At 37.6% G+C, this 23,768-nt stretch overlaps 1 protein-coding gene across 4 annotated transcripts in view; it reads right to left on the reverse strand.

Moving 5' to 3' along the window:
* Positions 1–23,768, reverse strand: part of LOC127426739 (exocyst complex component 6-like) — a 108,294-nt gene that overhangs the window by 81,564 nt on the left and 2,962 nt on the right. For 2 of the 4 annotated variants that reach the window (XM_051673733.1, XM_051673731.1), the window contains exon 1: positions 22,512–22,669. The exons of the other annotated variants lie outside the window; for them this stretch is intronic. In XM_051673733.1, the coding sequence (XP_051529693.1) occupies positions 22,512–22,609 (98 nt within the window). In that variant the 5' untranslated portion in view covers positions 22,610–22,669. Of the gene's footprint in view, positions 1–22,511; positions 22,670–23,768 lie in introns of those variants that run through there. 4 annotated transcript variants of the gene reach the window in all.

A 23,768-nucleotide genomic window follows, 5' to 3' on the forward strand; every position in this document is an offset into this window, starting at 1 on the left:
GGCAGATAAGTGGAAGAAATTCTGCACTGCTGCTGTCTGTCTTATGTAATATAATGGCTGTCCTCAAATGATCAGACCAAGTCCAAGCTGAAGACAAATCCTCGGGTGACGTTAAGGATCTGCAGCCATCTCTAGCACTTCGTAGCATGTGTGTAAACAAGTCTACCATAAGAAAGGCACCGAACAGGAATAGTATTGAAGGGTACCACAAAGAAATCTGCTCTAGCCTGTTCCATGGAAAAATCTGAACTGTGGACAGAAGAAACGACAGCTGAGAAACCACTCAGAACATCTTAGAAAACATATACTGTAGCAATGCCCTGACAACCACCCACAACATCTGTAAGAACACACGCACCCCAAAAACAAACTTTGTAAGGAAGCTGCTGTAGTACCGAGCACCGACTCAATTCGGTCCCTACTGACTGAAAGACAGCTGCTTTCAAATGCTCACACGCTCTTGAGCACGTGTTGTTACTCCTTCTACAAGGAAATGGACAATTAATCAAATTAAAATAGTGATATGTCCAAGTGCGATTATTAAAGTGTGTGATTATTAAACCAGCAATTTAATTAAATAAATACAGTCTGCATGTTCTTTGCGCTTCAGCACACAGGAATGTGTGAAGCCTCTTATAAGCTGAAAACACAGACTGATCAAAACACATCACAAGCTGCGCTTGTTGTAGGAGATGACAGAAGAGAGCACGCATTTACTGTAAAGTGTGCTGTGCAGCAGACTATTTATATAATAAAATCACAGCATTTTGCACTTTAATATACATAATATAATCAATGACTTAGACAGAAATGTGAAACTACAGAAACACAGAACAAAAAAGCTTCACATCAGAATAAAAGTTTGATTCAAAATAAAAGCTCGACGGGATATTTGAAGAAATCACAACAGAAATATATAACTACTGTATGGTACAATGTAGTATTTACTGTAATAACAATAATCATAAGTAAATAAATCATAATCATAAATCAAATAATAATATTTAAGCATTCTCACAAGCAAGAGTGCTGTTGTACTGAATTGAAGTTTTCATAAATGTTTTCATTTTTTTATGTGATTCTCGGTTTTGCAGCACTTTGTTTGACAAAAATAAGACCAATTTTGTGTTTTGGATTATGCTGTGAGGATCTATACTCAAGCACTTCATTTGAATAAAAATGTTTTTTTATTTGATTACATTTTGATTACAAAAATCTGATTTGACTAGACACTATTTTGATGATAAAATTGATGATACTTAAATTTTGGTTTCATGACAACTCTACTCACAACTAATTTGCCTATTTTTGTGCATTTACACTGCAGAAATATCCTTGTCGCTGAAGCCCAAACCATGTGTTTCCTCTTCAGATAACACACACATACACCAGCCAATATCCGGCAGGTGTCTGCATGTTGTGTCTTATCAATGTAAGAGCATGTCTATCAGTAGCATTGTTATCTGCTACAGGTCTTCAGCACACGTATGGGTGGAAGCTGGTGTGATGAGGTAAACACATGAGGTGAGCAGATGAGTGTAGCAATATCAGTGAGCATGTTGTCCTATTCAGAGATCCAGATGGACAGTCATGAAGACAGCTGTCACTGTCAGTGTGGAGGAAGAGTCTGAGATGATTCAGGGGGACCAATGTTTTTAATGTTAAAATACTCTTCAAAAGTTTAGCCACAAGACATAAACAATATGCATGTAAACATGGTTTTAGTGTGATAAAATCACTTATTAACCTTTTCTGTGTAAAGTTATGGCCAATTTTACAACTTCGTTGCCATGATGATGTAATGTCAACAAACCCTAAAACCATAAAATGACTGTAACAATTATGTTTTAAACAACTTTACAGCTCAAATGATACATGAGTTTTAACAGAAGAATTAATGTAAGTACTTTTATAAAATTATAAGCCTCACATTTCTGCCTTTAAACCCTCCAAAAATTGGCCCCATTCATTTCAATTGAAAGTGCCTCACTGTAACCTCGATATTTGCTTTTTTCTTTCTTTTTTTTTTTCAAAAAAAAAAAAGAAAAAAAAAGGAGGAGAGATGATTCTAAATTAATTTCTGTGGTAATCAACATTATGCCACAAATGCTGTCAATTGAGCTTAACTTGTATTGAACCTGGAATATTCCTTTAATTAAATACCATCAGACGACAGCAGCAAAACCATCTTTGTTATATATGCAAGTAAAATAGGGCTGCACGATTATGGCGAAAATCATAATTGCAGATTATTTCCTTTGATACTGTAATAGCGATTAATCATTTCCATTAATAGAATTTACATTAAAATTCTTATTTTGCATAGGGCAGTTGCATGCCATATTCTTTATGTAGGCTATGCATCAAAACAACTTGAGAACTGTTCCTGAATTGCTTTAATATTTTAATTGCATGAAAAACAAAAGTGTTATTCACATTTTGAATAAATTGTACACAGTATAATTTAGAGAGTGAGCATTACTGATATGCCTCTAGACTAATTTAAACGTGTCAGATTTGCCTTTGCATTCATGCACACAATGGCCCAAAATATATAATATGTTGTACATAGAACATTTTAGCGCAATGGGAGTATACCTAAATGGAATGTTGTAATTGACAGTTTTTGCGATTATATAATTGCAACAGCTATAATTGTAATCTCAATTATTTTTCGATTAATTGTGCAGTCCTAAAGTATCTAAAGTACTTTATGTACTAAAGTAAATAACATTTAATTATCAATTTATTTTTTACACAAACAAATCGATTTGCTTCAGAAGACATTCATTTATTGACTGGAGTCACATGGAATACTTTTATGCTGCCTAAATATGACTTTGGACCGTTAAATTGCTGGCACCCGTTTACTTGCATTAAAAGGACCTGACAGAGCTCTATCTTCTTCTAAAAATCTTCATTTGTGTTCTGCTGAAGAAAGACAGTCATACACATCTGGGATGGCATCAGGGTAAGTGAATAATGAGAAAATTTTCATTTTTGGGTGAACTATTCCTTTAATCTGAGATTTCATGGTAATTTTAAGTTCAGCCAATGAGTTTCAAGTTAAATGCCATCATAATGTATGAGTTCCCTTACTCAATACTTCAAGTTAAGAGCAATTAACGTATGTGATAAGTGCACGGCCAGCACTGAATCAGCTGTTCAGCGGGAAAGCCAGATAAATGGGAGCCAGAGACGCCAGTTCGGGGGAGAGAGAGGCGCACGCGGCCACGTTGCATGTGTGTCTGTTCGTTATGTTTTATGTTGTTTTAAGTTCATTTATATCATTAATCCTTTATGTTGACTGTTCAGCCGGTTCCCGCCTCCTCCTTGCCCATCCTTGAACTGTTACAGTGGTGCCGAAATCCGGGAGGGAGGAGGGATGCGCTGTCGTAGAGTCCTCACTGCTGCCATCCACCGAAGACAAAGGACAACTGGCTCTAACAAGGACAGAAAGAGATGTGGAAGGCCAGATGTACAACTAAATAAGAGGATAAGTACATCAGAGTCTCCAGTTTGAGAAATAGATGCCTTACATGTCCTCAGCTGACAGCTTCATTGAATTCTACCTGCTCAACACCAGTTTCATGTACAAAGGTAAAGAGAAGACTCAGGGGTGCAGGCCTTATGGGAAGAATTGCAAAGAAAAAGCCACTTTTGAAACAGAAAATCAAAAAGAGAAGGTTTGGACAACAGATAATTGGAAAAGAGTGTTATGGATCTTAACCCAATTGAGCTTTTGTGGGATCAGCTAGACTGTAAGGTGCGTGAGAAGTGCCTGACAAGACAGCCACATCTATGGCAAGTGTTACAAGGAAGCGTGGGGTGAAATGTCACCTGAGTATCAGTTATGTGCAGCTGATGTAATATATTGAAGAAGAGGTAGGATATGTTAAAGAATATAAATGAAATATGGATATAAGTAGGAATGGATGGATTGAATATTGCACTTGGTTGTACTGACCAAAGGAATGTATTTGGGGGCAGTTTTAACAGGTGGATGGCCTGAGGGAAAAACTGTTCCTGTGCCTGGCTGTTCTGATGCTCAGTGCTCTGTAGCACCGGCCAGAGGGCAACAGTTTGAAAAGGAAGTGTGCTGGGTGAATGGGGTCAAGAGTGATTTTACCAGCCATATTTGTTACTCTGGATGTGTACAGTTCTAGCAGGGTGGGTAGGGGAGTCCCAAAAATCCTCTCAGCAGTCTGAACTATCCTTTGAAGTCTTCTGATGTCTGACTTGGTAGCTGAACCAAACCAGACAGTTATAGAAGTGCAGAGGACAGACTCAATGACTGCTGAGTAGAACTATATCAGCAGCGCCTGTGGCAGGTTGAAATTCCTCAACTGGCGAAGGAAGTACAACCTCTGCTGGGCCTTTTTCAAAATTGAGTCTATGTGAGTCTCCCACTTCAGGTCCTGTGAGATGGTAGTGCCCAGGAACCTGAATGACTCCACTGCTGCCACAGTGCTGTACAGAATGGTGAGCGGGTTAATCTTGGTGTGTTCCTCCTAAAGTCCACTATCATCTCCACTGTTTTAAGAGTGTTCAGCTCCAGGTTGTTTTGATTGCACCAGATGGCCAGCTGTTCAACCTCCCTTCTGTATGCAGACTCATCGTCATCTTGGATGAGGCCGATGACTGAAGTGTTGTCTGCGAACTTCAGGAGCTTGACAGAGGGGTCCTTGGCAGTGAAGTCATTTGTGTAGATGGAGAAGAGTAGTGGGGAGAGCACACATCCCTGGGGGGCACCAGTGCTGATTGTACATGTGCTGGAGGTGAAATTCCCCATTCTCATTAGCTGCTGCCTGTCTGTCAGAAAGCTGACAGATAGAGCCGGAAACAGAGAGCTGGGTTAATTTAGTCCATAGGAGAGTGGGGTGGATGGTGTTAAAAGCCGAACTGAAGTCAACAAATAGTATCCTTGCATAAGTCCCTGGTCTGTCTAGATGTTGAAATATGTAATGTAGTCCCATATTGACAGCATCATCCACAGACCTGTTTGCTCTATAAGCAAATTGAAGGGGATCCAAAAAGGGTTCAGTGATGTCCTTCAGGTGGTCCAGCGCCAGTCTCTCAAATAACTTCATGACCACAGACGTCAGAGTGATGGGTCTGTAGTCATTAAGTCCTTTGGTCTTGGGTTTATTTGGGACGGGGATGCTTGTGGAGTGTTTGAAGCAGCAGGGAACTTCACACTGCTCCAGTGATCTGTGTGAAGGTGGGGGCCAGCTGGTCAGCATGGTTAACATGATTTTAGACAAGTGGGTAAAACACTTCTGGCCCCTGTGCTCTTCTTGTCTTCTGTTTCCGGAAGACCTGGCACACATCATCTTCACAGATCTTAAGTGCATGTTGAATAGCAGCAGTTAGTAGGACTTTGTAGCTTGGCAAGCCACTGTTTCAAAATAGTTTCCACAAACAAATGTGGCAAAGCCATTGTTTCAAATGGTGTTACCTAGGGCTGGGCAATATGGCAAAAAAAAATCAATCTCAAATGTGTGTCAAAATGACCGCATGCCAAATGTTGGCTATAGATGCAGTACACTTGAAACACATCACATGTATTAATTAGCACGAAATAATTAGCAATCTATCTGAATCATCATGGTAAAAGGAACGGTGGATGTTTGATTCTCCCAAATATAGCCTATCCAAATTATTTGATAATATTTTATACTTTTTTATGGGTCAAAGAAAGGAGACCGTTCATAAACATGCACACGCCGAGGCCAGTAATGGTCTTAAGCTGGTGTATACCTGCATGATGGATGAAGCTGAGCTACAATCACACTGTGTACAATTGTACTGGGAATATCACCGCTGTCTTTTATATCAGTCTCCATGTTGTTAACCTGTCACGTTCATTTGGAGCATGCCACACACGTGCAGCTGATCAGACTGGGAGCGGCATTAAGACAAGTGCTACGAATTCTTTTTATCTTCCTTATTCAGCCTTTGGTGGATTTACAATGTATCTAACTACAGCGTTTGCAATGTTTTAATGAAAAATCTCGATATCTTGATTTAAAAAAAAATTGTGTCAATGCAAATTCTAATTATTCGTAAAAATCAGAAAAACCATGCAGCCCTACTGTTATCATGGCACTTTGATATATACCATGGTACTGAATGACTGCCATATTCATATACCATCATATTTACATAATACTCCAAGGTACTCTAAAGAAAACCATGGTATTACCATGGTACATGTCTAAAAACATGATGTCTAGTTAAAGTGTAAATGGAGATATTTTGCCTCTGTGGGGCTAAAATGAAGTAACTGTAAAATAAATGTTTTACTATTGTACGCACTATGAGCACATGACAATGTTACTCAAAGCCACTGCATGCAATGAGTGACTGAACATTCTGTAGTGTGAAGAGACACATGAAAAGTTTTCCAACTGTGCCCCTTTGTGGACAACAGCAAATAGAACAGTGCATGTTCAATCACTGCTGCATTTGCAGATATTTAACAAAACCAAGGTCCACAGAGGCTACTGACAACACAATTTTATATATATATTTTCTTATCTGAATGTGACATAAGGGTTTTATTCTTAGTATCAGGGGAACAGATCAGCAAATGATGCAAGCTGTACTTGACATGGCCCAACATAGTATAATGTATTGTATAAGGTGAACAATCTATCAATGTTTGGATCAAACTCATTCAAAATGCCAACAATTCAAATTCGCTAGACACTCCCACATCCTACTGCCAACAGTCACTGTTACATGTAGCTTCAAATCGGCAACTCTGGTTGAAAATGAATAACTACCAGTTGCTTTATTGCTACAAATTGCTGTCAGTGAGAATCTAAGCAATTGCACTGATTTAGATTACATTATAGTACATACTGTATGGTAAAAGAGTCAAACCTATTATGAGAACTATCTACTTAGAATCATGTTGCTTGCCGTAGCAGTTAAACAGAATGAACTGATTCATGTAATTGTTCTTGAAACTTCATAAATGTGGCTGACCACTTCTCGTTTAGAGCCTTCTTCCTATTTACTTCATATATAGTTTGTAAGCTGCTTTTTAGTGAATGTTTTTTACAGTTGTCACTGAATGTTGTCATTGAATTTCGAATTTAGTGAAGTCACACCACACATGATTACTATCGATCATTGTTGTCACTTCCGAGTAGGGATGGGACACTATGGTTATCTTACGATTCAGTTCAATATACGACATGAGGTTCACAATTCGATCTTATCTTGATTCGACATAACACTTTAATGATGAAGTATGGCAAAAAAAAACAACAACATTTTTTTAATCTCTGCACAAAATGCACACTATAATTTCACATCAAAATAAAGTTCTTTAATACACAATATAAATGCTCAAAGTTTAAATAATAAGAGTTGCTCACATTCCCTTCACTATAAGAAAAGATCACAAACAAATGAGTAGGTGCAGAACAAGTAACTGAACAGAACCTGTACTGAAAAAGTATGTTAAAAGTTTTGTATTTATTTTGTCATGATTATTCTAATCACATTTTAACTTTTTAAAAATAGAAAAATTCTACATTCTATCAATTAATATTATTTCATGAAACTGTATATATAATAATGATGATGTGAGCTGTCAATGTTTGAAATAATGCGTACAATTTACAAGAAATTACATTGAGTTAACATTCATTTGTATAACAAGCAAGATAATGTACTTTCACTTTAAGAGTTCAACGTGCATCCCACAGACTCACACAGGTGTTGCGGTTCATTTATTAGAGAAGTCACTTTTTAGCACATCAGTGCCATTTGTGATTAAACTTAATATTTATTTTTACTTTTTTATCTGACTGTAAAGAACAGAAAGGATCTTACAAGACACATTATCTCATACAAAGTGGAGTGCGGCATTTCATCTTTGATGGACACATTACATGGAAGCACTGGTCCGTTTAAATCTCAATCACTTTTCAACAAAACAAGGCAATTTTCCATGTATTCCAGTTCTTACATTTCTAAGAGCTAAATTCAAGCACTTTAAGCACTTCAAGGACCTTGTGTGAACCCTATAAACAGTGTAGAAAAAAGCACAGTTGTTATAGATGGCGATACAGAGATTATGATGTTTGACGGGTCATTTCATTTATGATCACATGGACAGAAAACACGACTTGTAAGGCGATACATTTTAAAGTTTGCATTGCGTAACCAACTACATTTACAAGCTTGCTCCAGAACAATTAAATTAGTATTGCACTTGCGATGTGAAGGACAGGGGTACGAGTCCAGATGAGCACACGAGTTAAACTGTAATCCGAAACTGTCACTGAAGCACCACAAAATCACGTGGTTGCTTCAGCGACTGCGTTTTTCATCTTATGTAACACTACTGCAACATCTTTCATCTTAAATTAGTTATACAAATACAAGAAATACACATTTGTAAGCGATCTAATTTTGTCGATAACAAAGGCTAACAAAGTGGATTAGTCAAAATTCTTTGCTTTCTCACTTGAATGAGGTGTCCGCCTGAAAAAGCCAAGTTGCTCATTATGAATTGCAATTCTTTATGAATTCTTTATGAATCATAAAGGAGAGAATAATGACATAGCTTGTTCTAAGATATGTACTCATATCCTCACATTGAAAAACACCTGGCCTAAAGGTCTATTGTAATATATGATTCAGATATGACAAACAGTCAACAAACATTCATTTAAAGATCCATCCATGCATTTAATTTCCTGATCTTTCCATAATTTCCTGAGAGGTGTTTCCTCTCTTCACATGTAGCTAACTGCATCAGACAAACTGGAAAATGTATAATTTTGTCAGCCTGCCTGAACAGAGATAATAATTAACATGACATCATAATAAATGATCAAGATTAGCTTCGCCTTTCATTGTGGTGTAAGCATAACTCTCTTTGATAGCAGCGTACGGGAGCTGCTCACATTCTCACCAATCAGCATAGCAGAAGACAGAATAAATACACATATTTACAAAAAAGTGCCAAACTCTTAAATGGCATACCGCGAGTGAAACTGCCAGCTGGCTTACTCTATCCGATGTCGAGAAGAAGGCTCTGTTGAAGTCCAGGTTGCCATTAGCAACGCTGCCTCAAAATCTAGAATGTGAATCAAAACCTTCAAAATGACAGAACTACATTCAAACTACATTTGTACATTTTCTGAAGTAAAAGTAAGTGGTGCTTGCCCATGCAGAACTCTCTACCATGATGCTAGGGTGCTGTGGGTGGTTACTATTTAGGTCCCTTCATATGGTTTGGGTCCCTCTTTCAATGTAAGTCTATGGAATTTTTTCACCCGATTTATCATCCGTCAGGTGAAAATCATAATACTGATTGATTAGAAACATAATAGCACACCTCTCCTTAACAAGCCATATAATTTGAGGTATCATTCAATCTGTAGCTCAAACAATGTCAGATAATTTTCAATGTTTTTTTGTTTTGTTTTTCATATTCCTAACACTAAGTATGAGCAACAGTAATAGTGATGCTTATCTTAGAAAAATACCACTTATATTCCATCGATTAATGGAATGAAAAATGTCTTTCTAGATTGCTGATTCACCAGAAGTCAAAATGTCTTGCACAATCTTCATTTTTATTTTTTATCCATTTTGTTTGATGCATGATAAGGGTTACAAAATGTACAAAATGTTCTTAATTGACAATCATTAACGATAATGAATGAAAATGGATTAATTATTAACATTAACAATAATAAAATGTAAAGGTGTACAGATTGAAACTCAAAAAATGCAGGACGCATATTTTTCTTCAAAACTTCATTTATATAAAGACTGATCAGCCGTTCTAATGCAAACTTGAAAACATCAACATCAGAGAAAAAGGAAACATGAAAACACGAAACAGCCACCGAAGTATGTTCATGTACTATAGCCTGCCTACTGTTTAAAATCATTAAAATATATACACAATGTAAGTACTGATATTTCCCTCTTAAAGGGATAGTTCGGTCTCTTGTGTATTCATGTTGCCATGATACAGATGTAATCTCACGTTCTCCACTCGGTTGAGACATCCAGGATGAGCACACAAACACATTACTGTGAGTAAAGAAACAGATCAATACAGATCTAAACCAAAACCAATATAGCTTCTGTACAGCTTTCCTTCTTCTCACTTGTAAACAGCGCTGCTCTCCCTCCGTGGACATTACACCTGGAAAATGGAGCCCACACGTCCAACAACACTTACCACGTTGGCCACTGGGGGCAGTGTTTCCAATTTTGGTAAACACAAACTAGGGGTGGGTGATATATCAGTAGACATGATAAACCGGAATACATTTTGGATTATCATCTGTATCGCGGTAACGCAAAATCACCACCGCGTGGCAAGGCATGTGCACCTCATTCTGTTCACGTAACACGTACACGGTACACATTCTGTCGGAGAAATGGAGAAGGAAGGTGGGGCGACTTCACGTGTTTCACTGTATGATTATAATACATTAATACTTTTTAAAGCTACTAAAGTTACCCAGTCAAGAGTAGTGAGGGTTTTCTCGTTCTGACTGTTTGATTATTATGATGACACACTAGACAGCAGCAGGTCTATTAGCTTACATTTATACTTACAAGTCCAACATTTGAATACAAATTTGCTTTATTCTCCGCTGTTTACGTTCACTTTAGACATCACTCTCTTTGTTTACATGAATACCTCACCAAGACGGGTATTTTGGCGGAATTTCGAAATGTATTTGACAGTTCAGGTGCGCATTAGCACGAGCATTATTGGAACACATGCACATGTTCAGCACACACACATACGCCGCCTGTCAATCAAACAGGGAGCAGCTGTTACTAGATCGCTTGCGAATTATAATATTACGTGCTCTGTATTACATTCAGCAGCAGAATAAGAATATGAACTTTCTAATAAGTGACACAGGCCTAGGCTATCACAAATATAGCTGGTAATTTTTTTCATTATTGATGTTTTAATCAGTCTGTTTGTCCAGTCAGGCAAGTAAAATTCTCTTTCACTCGCCCCTTCAAAAATCCACTTGTCCCGGACAAGCGTTAATGTCGAGCTCTGATTAAATACTGTATTCAACATTCTCCGATAACAATTCTTTCTTCTGCAGTATAGCTTCTAAAGTAAATGTACGTTGTTTTAAAGGAGTTTTAGATACTATTTTGGAAAACAAGCCAAAAAAGACTAATCAAAAACGTTTTTTGTTCCAGTGTATAATGGGCTACACACTAGGCTGCACTAAGGGCTAGACTAAGACTACATACACTCTCTTAACTTTATGTTCACTTCAATTCATCTTTAACTCACAAAAAAAAAAAAAAAAACGTTCTCTTCTTAATAGAGCTGCGTATCACCGATTTTCTTCATGATAAGATACACACAGTGTACATGACACATATATTATGATTCACTACGTCACGAGCCATCACGTTATAATCTAGCTGCAGTAAATGCGGGCGAGTGACGAGCGTCCCCGCGTCAGAGTGTGCATCACCCGGGAGAAGATTCAATCTCTTCCCCGTTCACTTCACGCAACTGACCGCAGAGAGAAATGCCAGTTTCGGAGTTTATTTTCATAACCGCTTCCTTACTATTTGATCTTTAATAAAGGATGCTTTAAAGATATAACGCTGGGGTGTTTCATTGCGAAATGGAATGCGGCAATGAATTTGTTTTCATAATCGATGGAAGCCAAAATCGTAATTGAAAATAAAATTCGATTAATAGCCCAGCCCTATCATGCGCCAACAATTGTGTCATCTGTCATGCTGGTTTTTTAAACTACACATCATCACCCTTAATACAATTTAGTTAGAATGATGTTAGATATTAGAAAACAAACCGGCTTTGCTTTCAGATATTCAAATATTGTCTACAGAGATGACTTAAAAGAGCTTAATGAACTGTTTTTTATCAAGGATATTTTTTTTTTTACTCATGAATCATTTCCTTTGTTGCATTGCTTTCAGAAGATGTCAAGTTTCCTGAGGAATGTTTTATAATAATAATACTAGTTAACAACATCAGACTGAAATGTGAAATTTAGCATTGTGGTAAGGCTGATTACAACCAATTATATATACAATTTGTTTTATTTTTTTGTTACTATGTTTGTCAGAGTATGTTTGTCTATGTAATTTTTCCAAATAAAGAGAAAATGATATAAGAGGAAGTAGTTTTCATTTATAAAGTATTTGATTAAATGACTGGATTTAAAAAAAAAATAGCCATTACAATACATTTATTTAATTTATAAACAAATTTTTATAGATTTTTTCTGCTTTGGGTAATGTTCCTGTTCCTATGCATAATCCACAGGTTTAATTTGTGAGGTGCTGTGGAGAGTCAGGAATCATTCTGCAGATTCTGTCTGACACTGCTTAATAGTTTAGCTGTAAAAAGGCTTATCAAACTGTTGGATGCCATGAACTAGCTACATGTCGCGCCACGCAACATTTATAATCTAACAGCTGTGCACTTCTGAATGCGGAGTCGATCGCCGTGTGACTTCAAGTGCTCAGATTACTTGAAGCATGTCATCTGTTTCAGGGTTGCGCAAAAGCGCATTGAAGCGCATCATTCAGCATCCAGGATGCGCATAAGCGGATTTATTGGAGCTTTTCGTGTTTCTTATTTTTCTTATTTTAGTAGTTTTGTGGGTTAAGAGGTTATAGTTATTTAGCCTATTTAATTGTTGAATATCTGTTAGTTATCATGTTAAATGGCTGTGCTAAGCATCCATGAGTCCTTATGAAACAAATCTGATTGAGTAACATGGACATATAATGTAGCCTAATTATACATGGTTTCCTTAACACTGACTTGTCAACTACAAGCTCAGACACTGCACAGACTGGTCAATAAGCAGTTTGAAATTAGTAGTTTTCCACATCCCTACCTGTAAATTATGTATTAAAGGGTGAAACAAATGTCATTTCAGACACAACTTTCTGAGAAAAAGGATTTAACACATAAATATATCAAAACGTCAAATCGCAATACTTACAGAATTGCAATCCTTAAAAAAAAAAAAAAAAAAAAAAATCGCAATACATATCGAATCGGCATGTAAATATCATTGTAATATCTAATCGGGAGGTCTGTGGCAATTCCCAGCCTTGTACAGACAGACTTTTCTCTATCTGCTGGCAATATTACTAAATGCATTTGTGCTGAAATTGATTAATCAACTATCTATAAGGTAAATCAATCAAAATATAAACATTGAATAATCATTAAAATTCATACAAGAAACCCAAAACGTCAACTAAAAAAAAATATTTTGAAGTCGCTTCAGACAATAAGTCGCAGGACCATTCAGATGATGAAAAAAACGTAACATATATTCTGGAAAATACAGTAATTTTTGCTATTACATAAGTATTCTACTGTAAAGCCTAAGCCAATGTACGATTGATTCCAAGATTTATTCAGTATTACAAAAAAGTTTTCTGTAGTTTCCACGACTCAATAATAATTTTTTTCTCCTTGCCGTAGTTTAGATTTTTACTTTTACTGCCAGGATTTTTACTTTTTATTTTTATAATGTTAGAAAAAATATATTTATACTTTTAATTTACATTAATTTTTCCCACAACAGTTTATAAGTTTGTAATTTCCTTAGACAGCTAACATGACCACCCAAGAAGTACACATGTTGCTACTGAATGTTCCGGTGTACTGATATCGACCCCATTCTGCCGGGTTACAGGGATGCGCCATCTCCCTTCAGACATTTTTGCATCTATTCAAATGTTTACCTTTTCCTGTGGCCAGCTGAATGATGGCACATTGCATCAGCAGCCTCAGAGACAGAGGTTCTTTTCCCATTAAAACCAGTCAGTACTCATGTTCAGATAATCTATGACGAGCGTGATTTGGAAGTTGCATTTTACATCAAAGGTTACATTTTTACTCTATTGACGGTTACAACTGTTTCAGTCCGATGAATTTTCTATCTAGTGTCTCCGAAGTCACAGTGAGATCAGTCTGAGACAGCCGTATATACAGTATATTGATTTTCAAAACAATCAGCCGATTAATTGGTTATCAGCAGTCTTTCTTCTGCTTTCTATCTTGCTTCTGAAAACTTAATCAAGCAGTTCTGTAATTTGGCTACTAAAAAAAATTCTAAATGTTTCAGTTTAGGAGCCAGTGGCTCGATAGTCATTTTTTAAAATATTTAATAAAAGTGAATGTTTATCACTGACTGTAAACCTTCCTGACCTGGGTGCCGACATGTTTGCATGATGTAACGCACACCTACATCTCAACGAAATGGGAGTTGAAGATTTCCACACGAGTTTCCAAGTTAGAAGTCAGACATAGGGGGCCTGGGTAGCTCAGCGAGTATCGACGCTGACTACCACCCTTGAAGTCGCGAGTTCAAATCCAGGGTGTGCTGAGTGACTCCAGCTAGGTCTCCTAAGCAACCAAATTGGCCCGGTTGCTAGGGAGGGTAGAGTCACATGGGGTAACCTCCTCGTGGTCGCGATTAGTGGTTCTCGCTCTCAATGGAGCGCGTGGTCATTTGTGCGTGGATCACGGAGGGTAGCATGAGCCTCCACATGCTGTGAGTCTCCGCGGTGTCATGCGCAACGAGCCACGTGATAAGATGCGCGGATTGACTGTCTCAGAAGCGGAGGCAACTGGGACTTGTCCTCCACCACCCAGATTGAGGTGAGTAACCGTGCCACCACGAGGACCTACTAAGTAGTGGGAATTGGGCATTCCAAATTGAAAAAAAAAAGTCAGACATAAAGTGTCATTCCGTTGCACTTTCCCCAGTTGAAAGGTGGAAATTCCGACCCTCTGAGTTGAATGGAACGCTTCATTAATCATCACAGCAACAACAATATGGAGCATCACGACTTTCCCCACAAGAGCGAACACTTGGACACACACACACACACACACACCAGGCGTGTGGCAGTGGACTCAATGCACTGAAGCAGCGCATATACAGCAGGCGAGTTTTTCAAACAGCTAGACAGAGCGCGTAGCTAAATGGAACAGAACGTTACGCCTTAAAAACTGAACTTCAACTCAACACGCATACAAAAAACGTGATGGTTATGGCGTCTCCTGTTAAGCCAACTGTGATTTGAAAATAGATGGTTCAGACAGTCATTAAAAAAACTGGTGCGCGCTTACTAAGATGACTACGGTTACCTGAAGGAAGAACAGACAGACGCGCGTTGTGCACACTCTTTCATTGTGTTGGGCAGCGAATCTTCACATAATGATAAAATATGCAATCTTTTGTACATTTTGTAACAGATTATTTTATAACAGCCTATAATAATTAATAGACGATACACTGGAACAACAAGATGCAATGCAGCAGCCAAAGACGTTTGTCAGACATGTTATTATATATAGAGTTATGCACATGTCATTGCCCCTCGAGTACTCGACGAGTAATTAGTCAGAGTACTCGAGTAGGCAAAATGACCATAATGCTCATCCCTAATGGTAACATTTTGAGGGAGAAGTTTATTTAAAAAATAAATGGATTTTAGAGTTTCTTAGTAATTTGGTATGTCTTCCTGTAACTGTAAGAGTTAGAGTGTTGGGAATGTTGATTTATTGATGGAAATGCTACAGTGCATTAAGAAAAATGTAAACAATTTGGTTAATAGACTATCTAGAAATGTTCACGATAACAATATTGTGCATGTCAATTATCACGGTATACCTCATTATTGAATATCGGCAAATGTCTTTTACGACATGGTGGCCAAGTGACCCGACTTGCCTTTAAGGGACTTTTCTGATGCTTCCAACAAGACAATCAAGCGTAATTCTCAATTTCAGCAAAACCTGTCAGTCAGCTAGATAACATAACCTTTGTGACATTATATCAGCAGAATTTTGCAACAATATTGATTACTTCACAGAAAATCAAATGGTTTCAAGGAATATAAAACAATATAAAAAAAAAAAAAATATATATATATATATATATTTTTTTTTTTTACCAACAAATGAAAGATATAGTGACAACAACTGACCCAAGACTCTCACACTGGTCCTGGGCAGTCCTTATTGCTGAGCCCTGGTTTTTCATTAAACCCCTGTGTGGCTAACTGAATGGCCCTCTCTGGCCACTCAGTTGGAAAATGCTGAGGGCTAAAGTCTAGTGAAAACACGCAAAGCTTCCTCAAATTCGTACACACTTCCAATGCATTAATAAAGGGTCATATTATGCCCCATAATGGGATATATATTGTGCAAATATGCACACACACACACACACACACACAACACAACACAACACAACACAACACAACACACACACACAACACACACAGCTACTATCTGTAGGACCATGTTCAGAACACATTTCCTCTTTCCTGTTATTGAATTGACACACCAAAGCACTGCAGAAACCGGCCAATAGCCAGGAGATGCTGCAGGAAACAAACACACACAGCGAGTAAGTCAAACCTCTCCTCTTCCAGCACACACAGATTGTTATACATCTGCTTTACATCATGTCAAACAAACACCTTTTGTTAATGAGTAGACAGGCGAAATCAAACGTGAAATAAAAGTTTTTTGACATGAGTTTGAATAAGGGTTAATGAGATCACTCTCAGAATGATCTCATAGTGAAATCGGAAACTTTTTTTGCTAAAATCAGTCTGTGCTTACCGAAATGCAAAACACTGCCCCCAGTGGCCAAAGCGGTATGTGTTGTTGGGTGTAATGTCCATGGAGGGGCGCCAGAAGCGAGTTGTTTTCATAATACAGTGAAGAGGAATGTATGTTTTATAAACTGTACCCCTAACCCAAACCCCAAACATTAACCTAACCAGCAGTGGAGTAAACTTTTAATGTCAGAGGGAAAAATGTAATCTCCGAATAGCGCTCGTCGCTGATTATGCAGATGTGCCACAAGGAAAGGTAAACATGCTGATCCGATACAAAAATGTCTGATGGGAGATGCCGCTTTTCAGTGAGTTAGCATCATATGGCCGATCCTAGGGTACTGGTACTGGATGCACCCCTACTTTTTCTCTGAAATCTAAGTATCGGCCGATTCCAATCCAGATCTAATTCCAGTGTTGTTTTATTCATAATCAGCTTAGAACGTCTATACTTCACTGAGTGATACTAATTGGGGGTACTCTTTTATATGTAAAGAAGCACAAACCTCTAACTACACATTATTTCAACTTCTACACTCACAGAGCACTTCATTAGGAACACCTGTACACCTACTTATTCATGCAATTATACAATCAGCCAATCGCGTGGCAGCAGCGTAATAGGGCTGAAACAATTAGTGGACGTTGTCGACAATAAAAATTGTCTGAAATAAGAAATTGTCGACAAAAATGTCCGTTGTCGAATAGTCGTTTGATCTCATTTAGTGTAACATGAGATCATATGAAACTCTAATGATGATGCGCGAGAGCAGCACTGCAGCTCGCGCCTGACTGAGGAGAGGAAGAATTACACCGCTCACAGTCCAGATGCACTCGAAACTTTCCAAACAGCTTCAGGTGATGTTGATCGCAAAGTATGAGGGGATTATAATGCAAAAATACAAAATAAGTAAATACAGAAGCACTCTCGTTCTTTCAAGGAAACACCCCAGTGTTACATCTTAAATGCAATATTTAATGCGTTATAGCTTTAATAAAGTTTAAAAAATAAGGAAGCAGGTCATGTAAATAACTTCAAACTCTGAAACTGGCAATTCTCTGTGCGGTCAGCGCCTCTTCTATGAGTAGTGTGAGTGTCCCGATCTAAGGGGAGAGACTGAAACTACCCGGTTGATGCACACTTTGTCGCGGGGACGCTCGTTCCCCTCACGTGCACTTGCTGCAGCTAGATTATAACGTGATGGCTCGCGACTTATTGAATCATAATACACGTGTCACTGTGCATTTATTATCGTTAAGAAAAATGGCAATGCGCAGCTTATTAATAAGAGAGGTTTTTTTTTTTTTTTGTGAGTTAAAGATGGATTGAAGAGAACAGAAAGGTGAGAGAGGGTAGTCTTCGCCCCATTATACACTGCAACAAAATACGTTTTTGATTTGTTTTTGTTTTGGCTTGTATTCCAATATAAATATCTAAAACTTCTTTAAAACGACGTACATTTACTTTAGCAGCTATACTGCAGAAAAAATATAATATTACAAATAACAATATTTTAAAATATCTAAAAATCCTTTAAAAAGATGCATTCAGCATATAAGATATTTAGACTTGCTTTTAGAGAATAGATCTTGAATAGAAGTGTATTTTGTCTTTACTGCACTCACAGAAGTATAACCAAGTGAAAAAATACACTTATACACAAAATACACTTATATTTAAGATACATTCTCTTAAAGCAAGTCTAAATATCTTATATGTTGCTTCTCAAGTTAATGTATCTTGTTTTAAGGATTTTTAGACAATTTTAAATGGAAAACACTTGATAACAATAGGATTTTTTTGCAGTGAATTTCTTTACTGAATTAAACTTAATAAAAAGTATTTTTTTTCCTTTAATTCAGTGAATGTCATTCAGAGGTATTTTTAAAAGATGATTTTGTCTTCTTTATTGTTAGTAAGCATGTTTAATATAACCTTTTAAGTCAGGGCACAAGCTGACCAATCAGTCAAGAGCTCATGATTAATAATTGCACTAATCGCTGAATAGTCGAATAATCATTCTAATAATCGTTAGATTATTCGATTATCAAAATAATCATTAGTTACAGCCCTACAGTGCAATGTATAAAATCATGCAGGTACAGGTCAGGAGCTTCAATTAATATTCATGTCTGAAAATTGTTTGCAAGAATAGTGTTGTCTATTGGCACTTTTCCACTGCACGTTACGGTTCGACTCGACTCTGCTCGCTTTACTTTTCTGAGCTTGCTTTTCCACTGCAGTTTAGTGCAGCCTCAACGTGGGTGGGATTATAGGCTGATCGTCATAGTTGCGCTGTCTCTACTGCCGTGACATCATCTTAAACACGACACAAACACACAACAAAGGAGCAATGGGGGATATCGAAGGAATGGTGTTCTTGATTCTCAGCATGTGGCTATTTTTCACAGCAAGACGACAAACTTTGTTTCAAAAGAGGCTGATGGCAGCAAGACAAAATACCGCTAAAAAAAGTAGGAGAGTTTGGGAAATCATACACCAAAGCGCAGACGAGGACATCACTGTGTTAGCTCAAAGACGACGCATGAGTGTAAGCTAACCTGCCATCTCGCTTATAGCAATGACGCTGGTAGTGACGATTCTCTCTGACCAATCAGTGATCTGCAGGGTTTTGATGTCACATTTAGTATCGGCTCGGCTCGCTTGGAACCTCGACCGAGGTGGTACTAAAAAAAGTACCAGGTACCAGGTACTATCCACAGTGGAAAACCCCCAAAAAGCGAGCAGAGTCGAGTCGAGTCGAGCCGTACCGTGCAGTGGAAAAGCCCCATATGAGAAAGCTGCAAATGACCTCAGACCATCTCAGGATGTGCTCCGAGTTTAGTTCGCTTTATTTTTTCTATGGAGCAGTTCGTACTTAACATGCATTGTGAATGCAAATCTGCAGGTTCACTTTTTAAATAGCCTATACATGTATGATTAAATCATAAAATAATACAAAAACACATTCACCTTGAACCTAAAATTGTTTTATATTTCAATTATTATTATTATCATTATTATTATTATGTTTACATTTATAATTGTCTTAACAATTTTCCACCTGTTGTCTTAAATGGTGGTTATATAAGATTTTTTGAGCACTTTGTTATTTTCGTTTGCAATTTGTGCACGTACGATTAGAATCTGGAAATATCTTTGGTTGAAGTTTTCCGTGTTTCAACAAATAAATTTAATTTTTAAAGCTAAATCAATAAAGCAAGAATATTCAACTCCAGGGGGTTGACAATGTAATCGGATATCACGATATTTTTGCATTAAAATATTGTGAACATATTTCTTGCATATCGCCCAGCCCTACATGAAACAACAGTTTGTTGAAATAAGAAGTTCTGTTATTGCTTATTTTGCAAAAATGAAAGTCTACCTGCTTATAATCCAATTATTACATGACTACTTGCAAAATAAATAAATAAATAGACATGAAATATTTATTTAATTTGAAATAATTTTATAAGCTTACTTGTAAAGATCGCAGAGTGATATGACAAGTAGGAAAAAATGACGTGCAATAACGATTGACCAACTCGTACGTAGTTGCTTCACAGGTGCACTTGAAGACTGAATAAGAACACGAGTTGGCTAAATTGTAAAAGTTAGGTGAACCTTTTCTTCCCTTTAAAGATCTGAAGCAATCACTGTATGTAGGCTAAATTAGGGATGCACCGATCCGATCCCTGGATTGGTATCGGCTCCGATACAGAAGCTTTTAGACGGATCGTGTATCGGTCCGATGAGCCCGATCCAAATCCGATACTGTGGGTTAGTCATGTTAGTTACTGTCAAGCTCCAAAAATGACATAAAAGAACCATTAAAACACCATTAAAGCAGTTCATATGACTCATGCATTTTATTCAAAGCCACTTGAAGACGTGCGATAGCTCAGTGAATCACAAAAGGCTGTGTTTAATAAGTAAATATATAGTATGCGCAGCGCGTTTGTGAATGGTGCTGCTCTGTTGACACAATCTCACACACAGGCTGGTGATGCACTCACAGCGGTGCGCTACTCAAGAACAGCATCTCAGATGTAGATGCTCAATAGTTCGGTTCACTTATAATAGAACGGCACCAGAGGTGCATTTTACCAGAATTTGAATAAGAAGCAAATTAAACTACTGTGAACTTCCCTACAAACAGACACGTACAGGACTTCCTGGAGAGTTCAGAATGTCAAAATAAAAGTGTGAGGGTTTAAAAAGTGCACGATTTAAATATATTACTGTTGTATTTAAAATTAAAATTAAAAGTCAATAATAGTAATATTAATAACAATTTATTATTATTATTATTATTGTCATCATTAGTATTAGTTTACAATTTATAACAATATTTAAGTTGAATGGGTTCCAATAAATAACTGTGTGAATGAAAATTGAATTGATGTCTAATTTTGCTGCTACATTATCCAGTATACTAGTTAATAATAAAGTGTTTCTTAATAATCTTATACATTTATATTGAAATAATGTGTAGTTAGAGGTTTGTGTTTCTTTACATATTAAAGAGTACTCCCAATTAGTTCCACATAAGAATGTAAAGATATTCTAAACTGATTATGCAAAAATAAACAACACTGGTATCGGCTTGGGATCGGTATCAGCCGATACTGAGATTTCCGATATCGGAATCGGAAGAGAAAAAGTGCTAAATAACATATTAAGTGTGCTAACATAGCTGAGGTCTGTTCATATCTGTCATATCTGTAATGATCAGTGCCAATCTCAGTACAGAATGCATTGCCTCGGAAACGTTGCACACGCTGGAATGTTTCACGACTCTGCATATCTTGGAGATGTGCTTTCTAGAACAGCTGGTTTGGTTTAAGCCCAAATGAATGAATCTTTCACTGTTAATGTCACATAGTTCAACATCTTCATTACAACAAGGGTATAAAAAACATGCTCCTCTAAGAAGCCCAACTGTGTAAAATGAGGCATCTAGAACTAAACAGGCAACAATGTTCAGACTACCATAACAGAAGAGACTCATTTTAAATCATCAATCCTGAACCACGACTTTCATGCATAATGGGCGAATATTAAATTGTAACCTAAAGGACAACTACTATTCCATTGATAGTATTCGAACAAGATTTGTCAGATCTTCATATTCATCCTGACTATATTTGAAGATACGTGAAAACCATAAAGCCAGAGCAGAATATGAATGACCAGCACAACCCTGACGAACATCGCTCTATCTCATTTGCTAGCGCCACACCCACCCTTATTTCGTCAGCTTTCATGTTTCCACATCAGAAATGTACCTGGAAAAGGAACTGTACTGTAGACTGGACTATTTAACCGGTAGAGAGCTTTTCTTTTAGAATAACTGAAGCTATGTCTCTCCGGTCTTTCCGGCTGACAGCATCATATTCATACAACAGAGAGACCATCACTGGGCCTGTGCTCCTGTAGCTCGTATGTTTACATTTTATGTGAGTAAATCAGAGCACTGCACAAACAGACAGATGACGAATAAATAAATGCGTCAGATCACCCGATCGCACTGTGAGAATGATATTAATATGTGAAGATCAACCTTGTGTAGCCTGTGTCATTTACTGTATGAAGTCAATCTACAGTGTCATGGTAGACAACACAGGTTTCATTCAAAAATCATAAGGGAAAAGCACAAAATCAGACCACATCAGGTAGAAACACATCGATCAGCAGTTTGTTTCATAAATGCATCACTATTAACAACAAAAAGTCTTATTGGGTTACGTCTTTAGCAAACAAAGGCCTGCTGTCCATCCATAACACATTAGTAAACACACAGCATCGCCGTGAACACGTTAAATGAGAAGAGATAATCCGCATCTCTCACCGGAGCGTCGGTCCCACGCATGCCGTGTCCGTGCTCTCGACCTCCTGTAATATTCGCTCATGTTCGGTGACGGTCTCCAGGCTCTCGCTCTCCGCCATGTTGGCTCTCTCGTCACAGTGTTCATGTGTGACAATGCCGATAGAGCTGCAGTAACATGAGTCGACCGACAGGGGGAGCTGTGCGGCAATGCAAATGTAGGGCTGTAGCTCGAAACCTAGTGAGCCACCTACCTAGACAACATTACTTTTTGAACTCTTGAACGCGCACATGGTACACAAAATGCTGTATGAGTAGATAGCTTACTAGGTTTTGAAAAAACCACATGTTAACGCTTGATAGAGGGTCACACAATAAAAGGACTCAATAGGCCGGTGACATGAATCAGGGCTCAGGGCAAAAATTCAGGCCTGTGAAATTCAAAATGTGGAGGCAATAAATGCCTCGATAATAAACTGCTCCGTTTTTATTTATTTATTTATTGATTATTTATGTTGTAGCATGTGATATGTGATATATATATATATATATATATATATATATATATACAGGTGCATCTCAATAAATTAGAATGTCATGGAAAAGTTCATTTATTTCAGTAATTCAACTCAAATTGTGAAACTCGTGTATTAAATAAATTCAGTGCACACAGACTGAAGTAGTTTAAGTCTTTGGTTCTTTTAATTGTGATGATTTTGGCTCACATTTAACAAAAACCCACCAATTCACTATCTCAACAAATTAGAATACATCATAAGACCAATAAAAAAAATATTTTTAGTGAATTGTTGGCCTTCTGGAAAGTATGTTCATTTACTGTATATGTACTCAGTACTTGGTAGGGGCTCCTTTTGCTTTAATTACTGCCTCAATACGGCGTGGCATGGAGGTGATCAGTTTGTGGCACTGCTGAGGTGGTATGGAAGCCCAGGTTTCTTTGACAGTGGCCTTCAGCTCATCTGCATTTTTTGGTCTCTTGTTTCTCATTTTCCTCTTGACAATACCCCATAGATTCTCTATGGGGTTCAGGTCTGGTGAGTTTACTGGCCAGTCAAGCACACCAACACCATGGTCATTTAACCGACTTTTGGTGCTTTTGGCAGTGTGGGCAGGTGCCAAATCCTGCTGGAAAATGAAATCAGCATCTTTAAAAAGCTGGTCAGCAGAAGGAAGCATGAAGTGCTCCAAAATTTCTTGGTAAACGGGTGCAGTGACTTTGGTTTTCAAAAAACACAATGGACCAACACCAGCAGATGACAT

Source organism: Myxocyprinus asiaticus, chromosome 36 (genome assembly GCF_019703515.2).
Source record: "Myxocyprinus asiaticus isolate MX2 ecotype Aquarium Trade chromosome 36, UBuf_Myxa_2, whole genome shotgun sequence".
Lineage (NCBI taxonomy): Eukaryota > Metazoa > Chordata > Actinopteri > Cypriniformes > Catostomidae > Myxocyprinus > Myxocyprinus asiaticus.